General features: G+C 35.1%; 3 protein-coding genes across 4 annotated transcripts; 1 reads left to right on the top strand and 2 right to left on the bottom strand.

The window, feature by feature from the left end:
- Window positions 1–5,944: 5,944 nt before the first annotated feature.
- On the bottom strand, window positions 5,945–8,806 carry LOC105794825 (sterol 14-demethylase). Its single transcript, XM_012624176.2, has 3 exons — window positions 8,485–8,806; window positions 7,680–8,178; window positions 5,945–7,103 (listed from the first exon to the last, which is right to left on the bottom strand). Exons 2-3 carry the CDS (start codon window positions 8,139–8,141, stop codon window positions 6,105–6,107), a joined length of 1,461 nt encoding a protein of 486 aa, XP_012479630.1. The 5' UTR covers window positions 8,142–8,178; window positions 8,485–8,806; the 3' UTR covers window positions 5,945–6,104.
- A 4,049-nt stretch (window positions 8,807–12,855) lies between these two features.
- LOC105794824 (protein NRT1/ PTR FAMILY 6.1) lies at window positions 12,856–15,896 on the top strand. 2 transcript variants are annotated; one of them, XM_012624175.2, is made up of 5 exons: window positions 12,856–13,417; window positions 13,567–13,811; window positions 13,915–14,132; window positions 14,216–14,796; window positions 14,885–15,896. In XM_012624175.2, exons 2-5 carry the CDS (start codon window positions 13,580–13,582, stop codon window positions 15,756–15,758), a joined length of 1,905 nt encoding a protein of 634 aa, XP_012479629.1. In that variant the 5' UTR covers window positions 12,856–13,417; window positions 13,567–13,579; the 3' UTR covers window positions 15,759–15,896. The 2 variants fall into 2 exon arrangements, with proteins under 2 accessions (XP_012479629.1, XP_012479628.1); XM_012624174.2 differs by having other exon boundaries at window positions 12,861–13,288.
- A 1,949-nt stretch (window positions 15,897–17,845) lies between these two features.
- Window positions 17,846–20,257, bottom strand: LOC105794826 (hypothetical protein). Its single transcript, XM_012624180.2, has 4 exons — window positions 19,609–20,257; window positions 19,378–19,518; window positions 18,206–18,320; window positions 17,846–18,117 (listed from the first exon to the last, which is right to left on the bottom strand). The coding sequence occupies exons 1-3, from the start codon at window positions 20,105–20,107 to the stop codon at window positions 18,301–18,303; spliced, it is 660 nt and encodes a 219-aa protein (XP_012479634.1). The 5' UTR covers window positions 20,108–20,257; the 3' UTR covers window positions 17,846–18,117; window positions 18,206–18,300.
- Between the last annotated feature and the right edge of the window lie 556 nt (window positions 20,258–20,813).

Below are 20,813 nucleotides of genomic sequence, written 5' to 3'. Positions count from 1 at the left end.
TGTATGTTTTTTATCTGAAAATGTGTCTGTGTGCTCCGACCCTTGGCTAGGCTTTAGTGAGGGTAGTTAAGACTCTGATCTGAGCTTCGGCTTATGTGTTATTTATGACTGTTGTGCGAGATATATGATTCTAAACTCGGTTAGCTAGGTGTGTACATATCTGTTTCTGTCTAACTGTCTGTCAATGTGTTTATTATTTCTATGAGGTTGTAAGCTTACATGCACTTGTATAAAGTAATTTCTAGGTTGGTTGTGAAGAGAATGAAGACTGATTCTGATCTGATCTGGCAGTCTAACTGCAACTTATCGGTACAGTAGTTTACCGTACTGTACCACATGTATGTCGGCCTTGATGCTTACTATTATTTGATCCGACAGTTTAAACTACAATATGTCTGTACAACGGTTTACCGCAATGCACTGTACTGCATATACATCAGCTTTGCTATGTATTATTATCTGAGTGGCTTAGTCCACATATATGGTGTGTAGGGTTGGATAGGCCTTTCGAGGTCCTTTGTAGTGTGTTTGGTTGGTGAGCTTAAACAGCTATTTTGGGGTGTGATCGGGGGACGGAGAGGTATGTTGGCTAGATGGGTAAGTGTTTACTACTTGACTGCTTTCATACGCATTTGATTGAGTGACTGGGTGCAAATCTATTTGTCTGTATTCTATCTGCTTGTGTTAACGTTCATGACTGTTCTAATTACGGGTATTAAGGTGTAAGCGTAATTTTGAGTTTCTTATCATTGTCTTTGTGATGATAGTATTTTGGTATCAACCCATTGATGGGTTTGCCTGTTGTAATTCTGCATATAGTACCAAGTGTGTTCATTGTTGCGTATGGTCGAGACATAGGTTCCGAGTTTACCCTCTGTTTTTGTGTATCTCTGTAAATACACTATGCCATTGAACTGTTATTTGGATTTCTGTTCTATAATTATGTTGTTTGTCACCTTTTGGACTCACACTGAGCTCGTATAGCTCACCCCCTTAGTTTCTTTTTTTTTTCAGGTATTTCCGTATACTGTTGCTGGACTTGGCACATTAAAAGTCTCGAACAGCCACGTTTTAAAATCGACTTTAAAAGTATTTTCATAAATTTCGCATTTATAAATAAAAGGTTTGAATTGTAACTTTTATTTTGAATACTGTGGTACGAAATGTTGTGTTATACGCACATAAGCGTATTTTGAACTAAAATTTTTTTAACATCGGGATTTTACAACTGAGAGTTTTTACTTAACTTAAATACCGTTTATTTTCTAGCTGGTTAAACTAAAATTTTTCCTACGATCATTTCGGTAATTAATATAACATCTGAGATTTGGTCTAAACTTCTAGGCCGGGTTTTAGAGTGTTACAAGTAGGATCAATCAAAACGTAATATGCTATTGTCTATGTGTGCGAATTATTAGGTACGATATATATTCTGTTAAGTTTGTTGGTACGCCTCTACGTTACTCTGTTTATGAAGAAAATACGATATCTGAACATACTAGATTGATTGTTACTGATTCTGTTTTATAACCGTGCACGTGACTTCATGACAAATCTGATATGATATGTTATGGTTCGAAAAGTCTGTTTTACAAAACATGGATTATCATGGTTACTGATTTTGTTATTGAAAGATAGCATGTCTTACATACTCATTACTCTGATTCTGCATATGCATGCCATGACACAATGAATGAGACTAGGGTTGATGTTAAAGGAGGAAGATTTTGTACTGACAGTTAATGATTTGCGTAATTAGTGGCTTGACCACATATATGTGATTGACAGTTTAACTGCATATTGATAAGCCATCATTGTTGGACAATTCGGGGTGGTGAGTCATCGTTGCCAGGCAACCCAGGGTGACTTTATTGGTGTGTTATGGATAGATGAGTTTGGAGAAGAACTCTATTTTGGTGTATAACGGAGTTTGGGAAGACTGTTTCTAATAAATCTATATTTTGATCTGTTTGAAAAATACTGCATCTGCATAAACATACATGCTTTGTTCTGCTATATTTTGTTCTGCTCTACTCTGTACCATTCAGTTTTGTTCTGCTCTATTCTGTTTTCCTTTATTCTATTGTACTACCTTTGATTAAATCTCTGTGAGACTCTAGATTTGACCGTACTGATTATACAACTGCTCTTAAGTTATTTACGTTACTATGATTTATGTAGTATGCTCTGCTTAATTGTATTAAGTCTGGTTATACACAATAATTGGTAACCCACCCTTTGTCTTACCTTCAAATTTACGGTCAGACGGCGTACGAAAGCTCGAATTGTCTTGCACTATAATAACTGTGATTTGATCTTTTGAGTTTATAAATTATCTTTGGATTTGCCTTGCTTTCCTTTTGATAATCTCGTCCATATCAGTCAATTTCTAACATGAAACTATAAAATCACATAAACTAACAAAAATGAATTTCTGGTTTTCAAAGTTAAAATTCTGAAAAGAAATCGGTTTTCAATGCGTTGGTGTAACTCGTCCAAGTTCGGCTTAAACTTTCAGGCCAAATTTAGGGTGTTAAAGAAACTTCATCAAATCAAAGTCGATAATGCTTTTCTTTAGGGTTCTCTTGATGAACAAGTCTTTATGATACAACTGTCAGGATTTGAAGACTCACTTAATCCAAATAATGTTTGCAACTTATCTAAGGTTATCTATGGGCTCAAACAAGCCCCTCAGCAATGGCATAAAGAAATCACCAAAGTTCTCTTGCAAATGGGGTTTCAACGCTCTATGTCAGATGCCTCATTGTTCATCAAATACATCAATGGAAATTGCATATACTTGTTGGTTATGTCAATGACATTGTTGTAATAAGTTGACACATCCCTTATCAAAACTCTCATTTCCTCTTTGTTTGTAAAATTTCCAATTAAATATCTTGGTGGGCTAAAGTTCTTTCTAAGTGTTCAAGTGATTCATACACCTAGTAGTTTATTATTATCTCAACCCAAACATGTTCATAATATTCTTCATCAGACAAATATGCATGAGAGAAAAGGTGTTCAAACTCCCATGAGTTCTTTAGAAGTTTTGGTCACAAATGATTGGAATTAGTTTCATTGATGCTACAGAGTTCAAAGGGTGCTTGGCAAACTACAATATTTGACATTCATAAGGTCATATATTTGTCACTTTATCAATAAATTATCACAATTCATGCACAATCCATCTGAATTAAACTGGGGAGCAGTCAAACTACTATTGCGTTACTTTCAACGAACAAAAAATCTTGGTCTTTGAATATCTGATTGTTGTGACTCTAATCTCTACATGTATAGTGATGTTGACTAGGCCGGTGACCATAATGATCATGGAACCACATTAGACTATATTCTATTTTATGGTTGGGTAAACTACACACATGGTCATTTTTGTTTACTTTGGGTTACATTTAAGTCACTTATGTTTGAAATGTTACATTTTAGTCACTTACGTTATCATGTTGTAACATTTTAGTCACTGAGCTGTTAATTGTTGTTAACGGTGTACTAGTAAGCTGACGTGACACATTAAAAATCATCATTTCAAACAAAAATTTTAGGTTAAATTATACAATTGGTCCCCATATTTTTTTCGCTTTGAGCAATTTAATTTTTGTTTTATGATCTTTTAACTTTCCTTTTTTTCTATTCTTTTCTGCTTCTCTCTCTGTTTTCCTACCTTCTCCATTTCTTTTAATATATCAGGAAGTTGAATTGGCAATGAAGAAAGAAGCAGAAAGTTGAAAGTTGTCATTGCCTATAACCAAAACCCATAAACACATACCATATGCTAACTATCAAAACCCTCCACCACCACCCATCGTCTTCATTTCATCCACTAACACCTTCACCACTACCATGACCTCATTCATGACAAACCTAACAATATCATCTCCCCACCAAATAAACCCGCGTTCAAATCAATCAAGAATCTAAGTAAACAACAATTAATAAGCCCTAAAAAATCACAAAGAGCCAAAGATTAGGCTTGCAACAAAGAAAAAAAAGTGTAAAAAAAATAGAGAGAAATGGAGAAAAAGAGAGGGGTTAGATTCAAGTCAAGGGGTTCGAGGTATTCCGACAACTTTCTTGTCGATCCTAACAGTCAGGAATGAGGTATTAGTGAGGAGGAGCATATATCAGAAAATCGAGTCAATCTAATGGCCAATGATGGAGACAAGGGTGTAGCTGGCCCCAGCCCCCCTAAAATGGAAAATTTTCTATTTAGGCCCTTTAAAATTTTTAAAAGTTTAAATTAGTAAAGGTAAAATTACACTTTGCCCCCTAAAAATGATAAAAATTTGATTTAATCCTTAAAAATTATAAATATATAGACTATTAAAATGGTGAAATTGCACTTTTGCTATCGTAAAAATTACAATTTAATTTCAGTCCTTCCTAAAAAAAATTTCTGGCTTCGCCCTTAGATGGAGATTCAATCTTGGGTTGTCCAAAAGTTGGGAATTTTTTTAGATGTTTTCGAAATGAGGTCATGGTAGTGGCGAAGGTGTTAGTTGATGAAATGAAGATGATGGGTGATGGGTGATGGGTGATGGGTGATGGGTGAGGGTTTTGATAGTTAGCATATGGTATGTGTTATGGATTTTGGTTATAAGCAATGATGACTTTCAACTTCTTACTTCTTTCTTCATTGCCAATTCGACTTCCTGATACGTTAAAAGAAATGGAGAAAGTAGGAAAACAGAGAGAGAAGCAGAAAAGAATGGAAAATAAAAAAATTAAATTGCTCAAAACAAAAAAATATGGGGACTAATTGTATAATTTAACCTAAATTTTTTTGTTTGAAATGATAATTTAACCGATTACACTGTTAACGACAATTAACGACTCAGTGACTAAAATGTTACAACGCGATAACGTAAGTGACTAAAACGTAACATTTCAAATATAAGTGACTAAAATGTAATCTGAGATAAACAAAAGTGACCATGAGTGTAGTTTACCCTTTTATAATTCCACTACAATCAGTTGCGACATAAAAAAAAAGTTATAATTGCACGATCTTCAAGCGAAGTTGAATATCGTGCTCTTGTGACTATTTTTGAAGCTCTTTGGTTCAAACATCTTCTCAAATATCTTTAGATAGCTTTTGAATCCACCTATACTATCCTGTGACAATTTGAGTGCCACCCTACTTTGTCGACATCCTGTGTTGAATATTAAGATGAATCCACCTATAACATCCTGTGTTGCATATTAAGATGAAGCATTTAGAAGTTGATGTTTACTTTTTTAACTGCTATGTTGATCATAAAGAACTTGATGTCCATCATATCCATGCCACTGATCAAGTTGTCGATATACCCACCAAAGCTCCTAAAACAACCTTTCACTGTATCTATTAACTCAGTCTTTTAATTATTGGATCTTTAAGCTTTATTTTGAATTTGCTTTATATTTTTTAGAATTCTTTTGTTGGGACTCTTTAGATTTTATTAGTTAGGATTTATTAGCTTTTGCTATGTATAAATAGTGAAGCTAACGGATCAATCATGATGTTATTTTGGACCATTTCAACTATTTTTTAACAAGGAAGTACTATATTTTAAAGGAATTCATTTAAGTCCCATTAAAGGGACTATGTTTGCGTTTACGTTTCTGTCCATAAAAGCGGACGATGACATTACATTTTTCCAATACCATGCAGAGGGAGAAAACAAAATCAAAATCAAAATTAAGAACTAAAGTAAAAATAAGATCCCTCTCTTTGTCTTATATTTTTTCCTCTTTTCTTTTATCTTGACTTTTATGGAACTTACGCATGATTTCTATCATGCCTCTTTTCACCGCTTAGCTTGGAGATAATTTGGCAGGCATTAAATGATAACTTAAGTTGAATCATAAAATCCAATTTATCCCACATTATGATTTCTGTTTACTTCCTCGGCTGCAAAAGGGTGTGTCGCAACACAACCCAAACCAATTTTTGCTCATGAACAAATCATGAATATTATATTAACTAGAAAATAAAATCCAGAGAATGCTCACAAATAAAATCAAAAGTTCCAAAACAGATCAAAATAGGCCAACATTTTAAAAAAGATAAATTAAAACTGCTAACGAACCCAGGTACATTATGTTTTCTATTCAACAGAAAGCTGTCGCCGCTTGTAACGAACCATCACCTTCCCTTTCACGCCAACCACCATAGCATTCCAGTCAATCTCAGGGAAAGGTGACACAAGCTCAAACTCGAAGTTCCTCAACAAATGGCTCCATATAGCCTTTATCTGAAGGTAAGCAAACGGTTCACCAAGGCAACCATGCCTGCCTCCTCCAAAGGAAATATACGAGAAAGCCCCTGCTGCCTTGTCTTCTTCCCTCCCAACACTGAATCTATCAGGATCATATGTGTCTGGATCCTTGTAAATATGAGGAAGCCTGTTTGCAAATGCTGGTGATGTTGCAACTATGTGACCCTTCGGGATGTCATACTCTTTCCCGTCTCGTGTTTTTACACTAAAATCACTGTGTGAGCTGCGCAGAAGCATAATCAGTGGAGGGTGAAGTCTCAGGGCTTCCTTAATGCACCGGTACAAGGTGTCCATCTCAGATAAAACATCATGATCAACATTGCCTCCATGCTTTCGCATTAGTTTTTTCTGCTCCTCCACCACTGCTGATAGGAACTCCTTATGACGAAGGAGATAGGCACCTGTCCAAGTTGAGGTAATGGAACTGGTATGCTGCCCGGCAAAGAGCGCAGCAATGAGCAAGCCAGTTATTTCAGTCTCTGTAGTTGGACGACCATCTTTGTACTTAGAGTCAATGAAGTATTGCAACATATCATTCTCGTACTTGCCAGCATTTTTACGAGAGGAAATGATATTTGCAAAGATTTCTGCAAGCTTCTTTCGAGCTTGATCACGACGGCGATGAGCAGGGATGGGCAGGTAAGGGAAGATAACACTGATAGGGAGCATGCCATTATCAAGATCATGAAAGAGTGCAGACACATCATCGAAAAGCTTATCACGTACTTCTCGACCCAAAAGACACCTGCTAGCCGTCAAGATAATCAGATGCTCCAACTCATATTTGAGGTCCACCTCACCACTATCCCCCCATTTAGAGAAGTAGTCCTGCGCAATTCCATAATGAAGTTACACCATTGATCATATGTAACATGGAACCATTTATTCGGTAACAGAACATATCTCTTCAAATGTAGCAAGTGTTTATTATGCTTTATTCCTTTTTGTTCATATGAGTAAACCAAGGAGTAGACTTTAAGCATGTTATGCACAACAAATCATCAAGCAATAACGACCCTTCACACTCATCAAGGAAAAAGTAGGAAACATAGATTTTATGCACGAATCACAAGAACACGAAATATGACATTGATTTTAAAGAAAGCAATATCAATGTTCAAAATAACTGTATAAGCATGTGCAGCTTGTATTTCACATAACCCACATTCCACAATGAAACAAACAAACCAATTTTACTTAACTGGATTCGTTTATCACCCGCCAAACTACAATTTACCCGAAAACATAAATGCAAACTCCATGTCAGGTAAAACTTCATTTTCCCTAGTCAGATACTCTGGAATTGTTGTCGCTTCTTTATGAGGGGTCAGATACGGGATCATCCAATAATGCACAATATATAAACAAGCACAACACGAACCAAATTCATAGCAAACTACTCACCTCAGCTTCAGTAACCATCTGATCTACATAACCCTTAAGTTTATTAACTCGAAGGGCCTCCGTAAAGAACCGGAACTGCTCTTGCCTTATTGAGTAATCCACATCAAACACCACACCAGGGCCGAAAGTCGGAACATTGAACTGATAAACTTCCTGTTGGCTGAGGTCTGATTCTGAAGCCTTAAAGAAGTGTGCTGAAACCTCAGGTCCGATCAAGAAAGTTATTTTCTTGTTAAACAGGTTCAACGTGAAAACACTGCCGAGCTTTGGGTACTCCTCCCGGATCATCACGATGGGCCCTTTCATGAATCGAAGGAGCCCACCAATTACCGGCCAGCTTTTGATTACTGGCGGCACCCGCCTCTTAGATCTGGGCATTATGAGGAACGATATGAGTTTGGCCACTACCAGAGTGGCTACTATGAGAATACCCATGTTCAAAAACTTGTCGTCTGCTTCCATGGTGCCTCGGATTTGATAATTTCCTATCAGTACTCAGCTGAAAATCAAATAAAAATAATAATTATAAAACTTAAATACAAAAATTAAGCTAAGGAGAAGAATCTTTAATCAATACTGTTAGTCAAAAGTTTGACTAACTTGAGTCACTAAAAAAGAAAAGCAAAAGCCCAAATCTTTCGTTACATAAAATTATTTTTTGCAGGAAAATCAACAAGAATGTGACGGAGAATCCAATGAAAGTTAACCAAAATGTAACAAAATAAACCTTACAAATAATGTAGGAACCCAAGAAATTAAAGATAAAAAACGAAGAGACTAAAGCTAAAAAATGAAGATTAAGTACCTAATTTGAGATTCAGAATACAGGAGATCGGCAAAGAAAAAGGAACAGAAAGAGAGAGAGTCACGTAGATTAAAGAGAAAAGTAACAAACTGGGAGAATCATTTTTTTCTCTGAATTTCTCAGCACCGAGAAAAAAGGTTAGACAAAGTTGGTTTTAGTGAGGGATTAGTGGAAGTAAGGAGTGTTTATATAATCGAACCGAGCCGTGATTTGTCCGGAGCCGGTTTGGGAGGCCGAGTTGCATGGGCGCTCGTTGATTCTGGTAAAACCTGTGGGTCACCAAAGCCAAAGGGGCAGTTTTGACGTTGGGGGAGGTGTCAGACCCAAATTAGAAAACTCAACATCCCAATATCAAATGAACCAACTTGATTCATCCCAATTAATTTCATTAAATCGAAAATTAATTAATACATCCATTTAGATTTAGAAATTGAAACATTTCATAACATTGATTTTGTATTTTTTAATATTTTATCTTTTATAATTTTTAAACAATTTATTTAATTGAAACTAAATAAATAGTCAAATTGATACCTAATGATATAACTGATTATGTTTTTGCAACTCCTAGGTAGTCTTTTATTTCCTTATTGGTGCTCAACTTCCTCCTTTCACCAGTCTTTGAGCTTTTTGTTTTTCAATTGCCCAGCATTTAAATTTCGCCTGCATCGTGTCTCATTCTCCTTGTCTTGCTCCTTTATCGATTTAGTCCACCATCCCCTAATGTTGGGTTTTTTACAAAAATATTATAAAAAAATAAAAAATAACTAAAATGTTATAACTTTTTTTTATTTATCAAAATATTACCAAAATATATCAAAAAAACAAACAAACAAACAAAAAAACCTGACACCAGCCTGATCAGGCCAATTAAATTGGCGGCACCAAAGGTGCCAAATAAATTGGTGTCACCAATGGTGCCAAAGTCATTGGCGGCACCATGGTGTCAAAGGAAAAAAAGTGTATAATTGCTTTCTAAGTCCTCATTATTTATTATTTTCTTTTTATTCCCCTTCAACTCATTTTTTTATTTAATAACTCTATTTTAATTTAATAAACTATTCTCATTTAATAACTCTATTTTAATTTAATAAAATATTAAGTAATACTTAATTTTTTAAATTAAAATAGAGTTATTAAATAAAAAATTGAGTTGAAGGGGAATAAAAAGAAAATAATAAATAAGGAGGGCTTAGAAGTCAATTAGCCACATTTCAATTTTAGTGCGCAAGCAGCAGCAATTCACTTTCAAAATTCAAAATAGTAAATTTGCATGTCAAGTCCTTGAAACTGCAGATGGTCACTTAATTAGAATTCTCTCATTTAATAACTCTATTTTAATTTTAAAAAATTAAGTATTACTTAATATTTTATTAAATTAAAATAGAGTTATTAAATGAGAATAATTTATTAAATTAAAATAGAGTTATTAAATAAAAAATAAGTTAAAGGGGAATAAAAAAATAAATAAGAAAGACTTAGAAAGCAATTATACACTTTTTTTTCCTTTGGCACCATGGTGCCACCAATGACTTTGGCACCATTGGTGCCACCAATTTATTTGGCACCTTTGGTGCCGCCAATTTAATTGGCCTATCATTCAGGTTTTTTTTGTTTATTTTTTTATATATTTTGATAAATAAAAAATATTTTTTTTTGGTAAATAAAAAAAGTTATAACATTTTAGTTATTTTTTATTTTTTTATAATCTTTTTGTAAAAAACCCCCTAATGTTGTCACACGCCAGCCCCTTTTCAGCTTTCGCCCGACACCCTGAATCCAAACACTTCGCCACTCCGTCTTGTCGCTTTTAGTCTCAGTCACCAGATTGCTTGGATCTCTAATCGGAGATCTCTAGCTGTTGCATTTAAGCCTCAACCTTAACAGTTTTGATTGTTATCATGGTTGTTGACTCCATGTCAATGATGTTATAGACCAATAGAGTGATCCAGAGAGTAACTAAAAACCATTTGGACTGTTTTTTTGGGAAGTTTGGGTTAGTATTGCCTGGACCAAGCTGAAAAATAAAAAACCCAACCAACCCAAAACCCTAAAGCCCAAAACATTTGTAATTTTCGGCCCAAAAGGAAAAAAAGTAATTAAAAGAGCAAATAAAAAAAAACACTACCCTAGTCCCTAGGCACCCACGCCACTCACTGGTCAATCCCTCCTAAGGTGAGTTTGGATGGGCGGTGCGTTTACCTACGGTTAGTGTAAAAACAATGGTGGCGGTGAGATTAGATACTGTAGGGATAATGTAGCGTGAAACAAAAAGTAAGCTAAACACACCGCACCCAATTGCCCATCCAAACTCACCCCTAATCTTCCTTATTTTGACGTTACGTGTTTGATTAAAAATTCATAACGTGATCAATAATCATAAAATTAAATCACGTAACGAAATTTTAAAGTGGTTAATAATATTTTCACTTTTAATAACAACTTATTTTTTTCGTTGCATAAATTAAATCAAGAATTTGCAACGTTGATTTAAATTACCTAATAATATTTTAAAATGGTTGCTAATATTATAACATTTAACAACTTAATATTTTATTATGTATACAATGATAAATTTTGTTACTATTAATACCCTAAAATATTAAACTAGGTCATTGCTTATACTATAACATTTAACAATTTATTTTATCATTATGTATAAAATTTAAAATTCACGAGAATAGCGGAATAAATTTTAATTTGATTGGCATTCATTGTTACTAATGCAAGAGAACGTGAGTTCGAGTGCGTCAAAGTACATTATCCTCCCATTTAAGGGTTGGGAAGGGAGTATGAGTAATTTTAAATATTGTATCAAAAAGAGCAGATATAATAAGAATTTATAATGAGATTAATGTCACAACAACAAATCTCGATGATGCTATTAATACCTTATAACTTCAACAACAATATCTAAAAATTGGAATTAATATGAAATATACATATACATAAAGGCAACAACAAAAATTCATGTGATTAGATTGAACTCTAAACCCCAAAGAGGGTCCAATAGCAACATATCCCTGTCTCGCTACTTTATCAAGTCATCATCCGAATGGTATATATAATATTTTATTTCTCATAATTGGAAAGAAATAGTTATAAAAAATTGTTAAATGGATTAGAATATGAGATTAATGAATTAAGTCGACCCTAATTACATTTTGTTGAAAATCTAATTGCATCACTAAGCCGTCAAACAATTCAACATCAGCACCCATGCCATGATCCAAAAAAGCTTCATTGCTTCTTGGAAAAGCCCGTCTTTGCTGATTACCCTCTTCTGCCTAATTATGTATCTTGAAATTATATTGTTTCAAAACATAAATATATTATATTTTAATTTTATCAGCAGACTATATTATATTGAGTATGTCTAGATAAGATTTAAAAAATCAATTTTAATATTTATTTTTTTCTAAATACAAAACTAAATAGGTTATATTACATGTTTATTAACTTTTGCTAATAAAAGTTAAAATTATATTTGATCGATAATTTGAAATTTAACATCACATTCTCTATAAAGTATTTAGAGAATCAAACGTATCTAATGTAACTTTTTAGAATTGTAATAACACTTTATCATGTACACCAAACATTATAATATTATAAGTATTCACATTCGCATTCAATTAGAATCTTATATGGAAACTACCAAACACTTAAATGACATATTTTGAAAAAAATCAATGTGAGTTGTAAAATACATTGAAAAGAATAAAGTATTGCTTGTTTTGTCAAATTCTACTATTAATTTCAAGTTTTGAAATTTTAATCTTGATTTAAAAGGTACTTATTATTTCCAAAATTTTATGCAGAAAATGTATTATTATGTCGTAATGTGATGTAAACTTAATATTTTCACGTGATACTCATAAAATATCATGTTATTTTAATTAATAGAATTAATGGATTTTAAAATTTTAAAATAATTAAATTAAAGAAACTTACACATAAATGAAATTTGATCTAATACATTTATCTAATCAAAATTAAATTTTTGATATTGGAAAAGTAGATAATAACTTACACGTAATTTTAATGCATTGTCAAGCACATACATAGTTATTATGTTCCGCCCTTTAGAATTATGATAAAGACAATTAAACCTATTCATTATGGTCTGCTAGTATCGTTTACGACTCTGCATGATATCACAAAAACAAGACGTTGACAAGAACCCTAAAAAAGCGGAGCCAAAAAGTACCATATCTTCGAACATTAAGGCCTCCAAAATGGTCAACTTGATTTGCTTGCACCTATATTTCACACTTTCGTTTTAATCAAAACTTAAAAGCCACCATTTTCATGTTGCTACTTAAGCAGTAGCCAGAGAAAGCGAGAGAGCTATAGGTAGAGTTTTAGGCCTTGAATTTGAAGATACAAAGGCCAACATTTTCGTGTTGGTACTTCAAAACATGGAGTCGATGTCCAAGTACAAATCTTACGTTTGTAGCCATTAATGCCGCTTCACAGCTAACACTGTCTATTGCTATTGGTTTCTACTTTTCTCATTCCATTTATGACTCTTTAGCCATTTTCTGATTGGTCCTTGTGGACGGTTGGACCTCCCTTTATTATGCTGTGTAAGAGTGTTCTCATTTCATTTAATAAATATTTGAATTGGTTGTGATTACTAACTGCCCCCCAAGAACATGAATTCTCTTCTCTCTCACCTTTAAGCTTCCATAACTTGCACGTTTATCAGCTTATGATATTAAGGAAGCACTGCTTGCTCTTCAATCTCAGTGATGTGAGAGTACAGTTAGTGAATTAACACTGCAAGTTCCTTAGTATTGAGGTAAGTAGCCTGTTCTTGTTTCCCTTTCTCACTGGTCATTCAATTAAAGTGATCACTCATGGAACTCAGAGATCATGCATTTCACATTCTTGTTCAACATTAATTGGTATGCTCGGTACCAGCCGTCAGGTTTGAAAATTTTCTAACCCAATGATTTGACACAAGGTTCCTCCCACTTTTACCACAACTATTAGAAGCTTAACTTTCTTCCCTAGCATGTTTGGTGGCAGTAAGCTTGAAAAATCCATTGATAGGAGGGCTTTTAAATTTATTTTCAGGGAGATAAGAGATATGGGTAGCAGAGAAATCAAATCGCCTGAAGATATGCTTGAGACACCAGCTAGTTTGGAAGAGGATGGAAGGTCCAGGAAGAAACTGGGGATGTTTTTTATCGAGTCTGATAATAGACGAACAGCTTTTGGGCGTGGTTATACTGGGGGCACAACACCTGTTGATATCCATGGGAAGCCTATTGCAGATCTTTCAAAGACTGGGGGATGGATTGCCGCCTTATTTATTTTTGGTAAAATAACACAGTTTCTTCTACCTTAGGTTACAATCTATACAGTTCCTGTTGTACTTTGCACGTGTGGGATTTGTGAAAATTAAACTCTTTATCCTTCCAGGAAATGAGATGGCCGAACGAATGGCTTATTTTGGCCTATCAGTGAACATGGTGGCCTTTATGTTCTATGTTATGCATAGACCCTTTTCAAGTTCTTCAAATGCAGTTAACAATTTCCTGGGGATATCTCAAGTATCCTCTGTCCTTGGTGGTTTTCTAGCCGATGCTTATCTCGGTCGATATTGGACAATAGCCATTTTCACTACTATTTATCTTGCTGTGAGATATCCCTTATTTATAGAACCCTTTGTTAAGTAATTTGGTATTTTCCTTTCCTTACTTGTCAACCTTGTTTCCTACAGGGTTTGATAGGGATAACTTTATGTGCATCCATGAAAATTTTTGTGCCAAATCAAGATCAATGCGATCAACTGTCCCTGCTTTTGGGTAGTTGCGAGCCTGCAAAACCATGGCAGATGCTTTACCTCTATGTTGTCCTTTATTTAACTGCTTTCGGAGCCGCGGGTATAAGGCCCTGCGTCTCGTCTTTTGGGGCTGATCAGTTTGATGAAAGAAGTAAAGATTACAAGACCCTCCTGGATAGGTTTTTCAACTTCTTTTACCTCTGTGTTACTATTGGGGCAATTGTGGCATTCACTCTGGTAGTCTACATCCAGATAGAGCGTGGATGGGGAGCTGCCTTCGGTTCATTAGCTATAGCTATGGGAGTGTCCAACATGTTGTTCTTTGCTGGTACTCCTTTATACAGGCATAGGTTGCCTGGAGGCAGCCCCCTAACCCGAGTTGCTCAGGTCCTTGTTGCCGCCTTCAAGAAACAACATGTCCCTTTTACTAGAAGCGAGTTAGTAGGCCTCTACGAGCTCCCTGGAAGACATTCTGCTATAAAGGGCAGTGGAAAGATACCTCATACTGACGATTTCAGGTATAGGCTGCTCTCATTCCATTTCTCAATTGCAGATCAAATTGATTTATTTGTTACATCTGATTTCCAATTGTTTTTGGTGTTGCAGATGCTTGGATAAGGCAGCTCTGCAATTGAAGGAAGACGGGGGCAATCCAAGTCCCTGGAGGCTCTGCACAGTGACTCAAGTAGAGGAAGTCAAGATACTCATTAAACTTATTCCAATACCAGCTTGCACGATTATGCTGAATGTTATCTTAACAGAATTTATAACTCTCTCAATACAGCAGGCATACACCTTGAATACTCACATTGGTAAACTCAAACTCCCAGTAACATGCATGCCTGTATTTCCCGGCCTCAGCATATTTCTTATACTGTGTCTCTATTACTCCGTATTCGTTCCTGTATCACGACGCATCACTGGTCATCCACACGGTGCTTCTCAGCTTCAGAGAGTAGGCATTGGTCTGTTTATTTCCATCTTATCTGTAGCCTGGGGTGGGGTTTTCGAAAGGTTTCGAAGAGGCTACGCTATAAAACACGGCTACGAGTTTAGTTTCCTAACTCCCATGCCTGATCTAAGTGCATACTGGTTGTTGATCCAGTACTGCCTGATTGGTATAGCTGAAGTGTTTTCCATAGTGGGGCTATTGGAGTTCCTATACGAGGAAGCTCCGGATGCAATGAAGAGTATAGGCTCTGCATATGCTGCTATAGCTGGTGGCTTGGGTTGTTTCGCTGCCAGTATAATCAACAGTATCGTCAAATCGGTTACAAGGAACCCAGAGAATAAGCAGCGGTCCTGGCTATCTCAGAATATAAACAATGCGAAATTCGACTATTTTTACTGGCTGCTTACAGTTCTTTCTATAATCAATTTCTGCTTTTTTCTGTATTCAGCACATAGGTACAAGTACAGGACAGAGCAGACATTTGAGGCGTGGGAAACCAAACAAAACATCCTGGCTGAGGATAGCTAAATAAGTATCTAAAATTCATGGTTCTTTTTTTGGGTTTGTAATGGAGCAAATGCTCTAAAATACGAGTTCCACAAGTTTCTGGTCCATGTCAATTACTGTTTCCTTTATTTATTCATTGTTGTTATTATTTGCTCCTCATACCCGTTATGTTACTGCGTGAATAAGCTGCTACTTTTATATAATAATAATAATAATAATAATAATAATAATAATAATAAAAGTCTTCTTTTTAACATACTAGAATTCTTAATACTAAGAGAGGCATCGGCTTATGCTTATGCTTATGCTTATGCTTATCTTCAATCTCACTAAGGTCGGTTGTCGGTTGGTTGCATGGGGCTTTCAGGGGTTTGTGCCCACAGCCAGCTGTGCGGACTGCATTCTTCAACTGCTACAGGCTGAGGCTGATGGCTCATGCTCCCTGTGTGTTTTAAAGAGCCCAAATAATTTAAATTAACTTGCTCTCTGTATGACCCTACCATGGCCTCTCTTATTGTGTTCATTAATAGATAACTGGTTTGTCCACTATGTTAATGTTGGGTCCTATGTTATAAAGCGAGCACTGACAGATGTTGGTTGGATGTTAGACCTCAATTAGTATTCAGATTGAAGACGTTAATTATTACTTTTAGAGAGATTAATTTATTTTTATTAAAAGTATATTTATCCTAACAAGTCTTTTATTTAAATAAGTAAACTTACATAACTTATAGCTAAGAGGCTAATTGTCAACAATAAGATTAAGTGAATTTATTCCAATATTTCAAAGCTCTAAGATTCTCTTATTGAATCTGAAGTTTGGAATTCCTTTTAATGAGTTCCTCTTGTTCATATCTAATTGAATCCAGTGGTTCAAGTGATTCATGCACACTGAATCCAGCCCTAGAGTGTTTAAACTCTTCGAACTGTTTTTGGAATTCAATAAGTTAAAGCACAAAAGATTAAAGAAGACATGGTGCCCATTCCATCGACATGGTTCACTCTGGCATGGAAGGGAAGATCAGCTCCTGCAACTGTGATGTTGGTATAATAATAACCTATAATTCAGACATTTAGAATTTACAAGAATAATGGCTTACTGCAATGGAATGATTAGTCTTGTAACTTATCTTAAAAGCATAGTGTTTATACATGTAAGAAATAAATAGTTATGATTTGTTGTGTAATAATAACAATAATCTTGCCTTTCAACAAAACAACATGATGTTAAAGTTGAATATAACCCCAGATCTAACCTTACTACTTGTCGTACCATCATCATATTTAGAATAGGCAACAAATTACAGCTAATATTGATAGTTACACAACAAACAAGTTCTGGGTATGGTAGTAAGGCACATTACACTCTCAGGGAGAGAACTCAGATTCGAACCCTAGAGACAACATTATTAAGAGGGGCAAGCATGAATCCCGAAACGATAAATTTTCATACACCATAAAACAGACATTAAAGTTACCTTTGTCATACCAAAAATAATATTGATAGTTACACATCATTTGAGTTGATCCATGATAAATTACGTTTACAAGCAAATAATATAACTTCACACAAACTGTTAGTTTTTTTTACGTAGAAAGTAATATCAGTAATATTTAAGTTGGAGTAGGAAGAAATTACCAGGTAGATCAAGTAGTGACAGATAAAGAACAAATGCTTCTATACACGTGATGCTTCTTTAATGAGAGATCAGTGAGTTTATATATACAGACACTTCCTGCCCCTCAAATATGTATTTGCTCTTATCTTACCTTGTGCATCAGACTGCGGATGAAAGAAATGGAAAATTAACTAGTTATTCACCAAAATAAGGTATAAATTGGATTATATGCATCATTGAAGCAACAGCTACTTACCTTGCGAGAAACGAAGTAGTGAAGTACACATAACACGTACAATCTTTGTAAGCTTAATTTAACATCTAAAGAACTTGTTCTGAATAAAAGCTTTCTTAAACAGGGTAATTTATATGCAAAATGAGGCTGAGAGCAATTAACAAAGTGGCATTGATATCTGCTTTATACCTTACCTTCAGGCAACCAATCAGATTAGAGGTAGAAGAGTCTTAGGCGAATGCAGTGCCTATATATTGAGTTGCTAAGATAAGAATATTCTTACTAATGATGGGTTAACTTACAACAATGTTAAATTTACAAGTTAAAGTAGACACATAGAACATAGTTTTTTCCTTCAAATGCAAATAAAACAAGAAAGAAGCAAAAGACGGTGATAAAACAATGCAAATAATCAGACAAATTGAACATAGTTTTTCCTTCAAATGCAAAGAACAAAACACATTTAAATTTTCCATCAAAGCTGCACAGCGGACAATGGACAAAGCAAATAATCAGCACGTTGGGCCTGAAAGTAGATGAGATATCGAATTATTTAGTGAAATAGACAACTTTCAGCAATGTAGCAGTTGAATTCAGCAAGTAGAAGTACCAACTTTGAAGTGGGCTTAAATTTCTTCATGCACGTTTTAAGCATTTGCATCCTCATGTTGACCTTCCATAGAATTTCTCGTCCTTCATTCCTCCTTCATCAAACTCTAAACTTAAATCCTGTAATAAAGTGAACCATGAGTTTACTGTTAAGTTTGCTGCAACTTGTTCCATTGCTCATCTCCTTTACTGTTAAGGTCACTGCAATTTATAAGGAGTAGTTTTGAAGCTATTGACTAGAAAATATGCATATCAGTAACCTTTATATTCTGTGCCACAAACAATGATCAATGACAGTTATTCGGAAACAATAAAATCAGAAAGAAAATTTCCCTTGAAACTAGCCCACATGCCCGCCCATTCGATTAGGTGTGTGTTCAATCGAATCGAATAAAAAAATTTTGAGTTAATCAAGTTCACGAGTACTATTTTATAATCCTAACTTGATTTGAAATTTTTTTTCGAATCAAGTCGAATGAAATGAAATTTGAGTCGAGTCAAATTGAGTAAAATTGTTCGAGTTAAATTAAAAAATTAAACATGTCAAATTAAAATATTGTTACAGTATAACTATAACTAATTCTATATTACAGCACATAAATTTGAAACCATATGTATTTAAGATACTTACTTGAATCATTAATTAATTTTTGTCGCGAGAGACCAATTTTCTCATTATCAAAGTTGACAGGGATTAAAAGAATATTTAAACCAATCTATTATTCGAATTATTCGAGTTATTGAAATTGTAAATTTCAACTCGACTTGAACCCGAAACTCGAATAAGTGCCAATGAGCCCATGATCATCACTCAAGGCTGCAAATAGCTTGCATGCCCATTTTTCATTTTTTTTTCTCCCCAATTCTTTATGCCAGATACATGGAAAGGCACTATTTGCAAAGTTGCATAACTCTTTAGGACTGTTGACAGGTAACATGGAGGCATTAAAATGAGGAAGAATCTATATCTAAAACTGCAAGCAAATATGAATCGAAAAAGACGCCTTCCAAAGGAAACAATTAGGGAAAAGCCTGGAATCAATGATGCTCGAGAAATTAGGTAATAATAAAAGTAGAATAATGGTTCAAATTGATTATTATCGGTGTTAGTTCATCACAAGTACAGGGGTGAATAAGGATACATATGGGGGCAGAAAAATTCAAAGGACGGTAGAACCTTTGAGAACTCCATCCAGCAATCTGCGGCTAGTGGAATCAGTTGAGGCGGTGGTGTTGTGAAAGCAGTAGACGGGGGCTTGCCACTTGGAATCCTCAAGAACTGCTCCCACTTCAAATGTCATCACATGTGCCTCCCTCCCTGCAGTTTTAATTTATGGTAGCTTATCAATCCCAGCCCCAAATGAAGAGTAGATTAAAAAAAGTGAATAATTAAAAAACAGGGAATTACCCGTGTAGAAGACCCAATGAACGGGCCTCTTAGTGACAACATCCTCAAAATACCAGATAAATTCGACCTTCTCCCACACATTGCAAAGGAACCCATCCACGTGTTGCTGACCCAAGTACGTAGCACCCTCTAGCCAGTTGGGGCGTAAAATCCCAACCTCAACGTGTGCACTACTGCAGGTTTTGGAGGAATCGAGGGTGTAAAAGAAGGAAGTGCCATTGTTCCACTCAAGGTCATAGAGGACATTACCAAGCTGGTGCTGAATTATGTTGAAGTTTCTTCCATTGGGCCAGTCGTACCAGAGGTCGATTACCTGCAGAATTCCACTATAGTTCATCACCAGGATGGAGTGGAATTGGAGCGGCCATGGGGTTGGGGTCGGGTCTTTGTCGAGTGTGGGTTTGCAGAAGCCGAGTGAAGAAGTGAAAATGAGAACGAGGCAGAGGAAGAGGATGATCTTGGACAGGGGCTTCAGAAGGTTTAGGTCGGCGAAGGCCATCTTTGTGGCTTTGACTTATCTCTTTTTGTTATTATGCAAACGATCGGTGGTAGGCATACCGATTTCTAAAGGTATTTATCTCAGTTTTAATGCATACCAATGAAATTGGTGCATTTGCAAATTTCATTTTTGCTTCTCCCTTTCTTTGTTCTCAATTTTAAAAAAAAAAAAATAACAAGTATTATTTAACAGCTAAGATAAAGTTTGATACATAACTTGTTATTGGGAGTCATCCATCAGCAAACAAAGTAAACAATTAGATGGAGAAACACACACAAAAGATAAGTCATCAAACAAAAAACATCTTGAGACAAGCGAGATTGTAAACTGTTCCCCATAAGGGTTAAAGCATCCTCACATTTGTTCCATTCACAAAAGACATGTAATATAGAGCTAGAATTTATAAAGTCTTTCACCCATCTATTAAAGGAGATGTTAAGGCAAAATGTGGAGAATGAAGTTGAGTGGCTCACCGTCTCCAAATGTATTAACGTATAAGGTATAATTACTGCAACTAAATAAGAGTGTGGTTGTTTTTGTAAATATACGGGTCAGGTTGTAATTTAGTTTTTACAACGAAGTATGGAAGTACTCCAAGGATCTTACCTAAGGGAGACGAATACTAAATTAAGAATAATTCCAACGTTAATAGATCTAACTAGTATTTTAATTAAATTATATTACGATAAAACATAAAGTGAAGAGA

The sequence above is a fragment of the Gossypium raimondii genome, chromosome 3 (genome assembly GCF_025698545.1).
Source record: "Gossypium raimondii isolate GPD5lz chromosome 3, ASM2569854v1, whole genome shotgun sequence".
Classification (NCBI taxonomy): domain Eukaryota; kingdom Viridiplantae; phylum Streptophyta; class Magnoliopsida; order Malvales; family Malvaceae; genus Gossypium; species Gossypium raimondii.
Note: the sequence above shows the minus strand (reverse complement) of the source record. Positions and strands in the feature narration are given on the sequence as shown.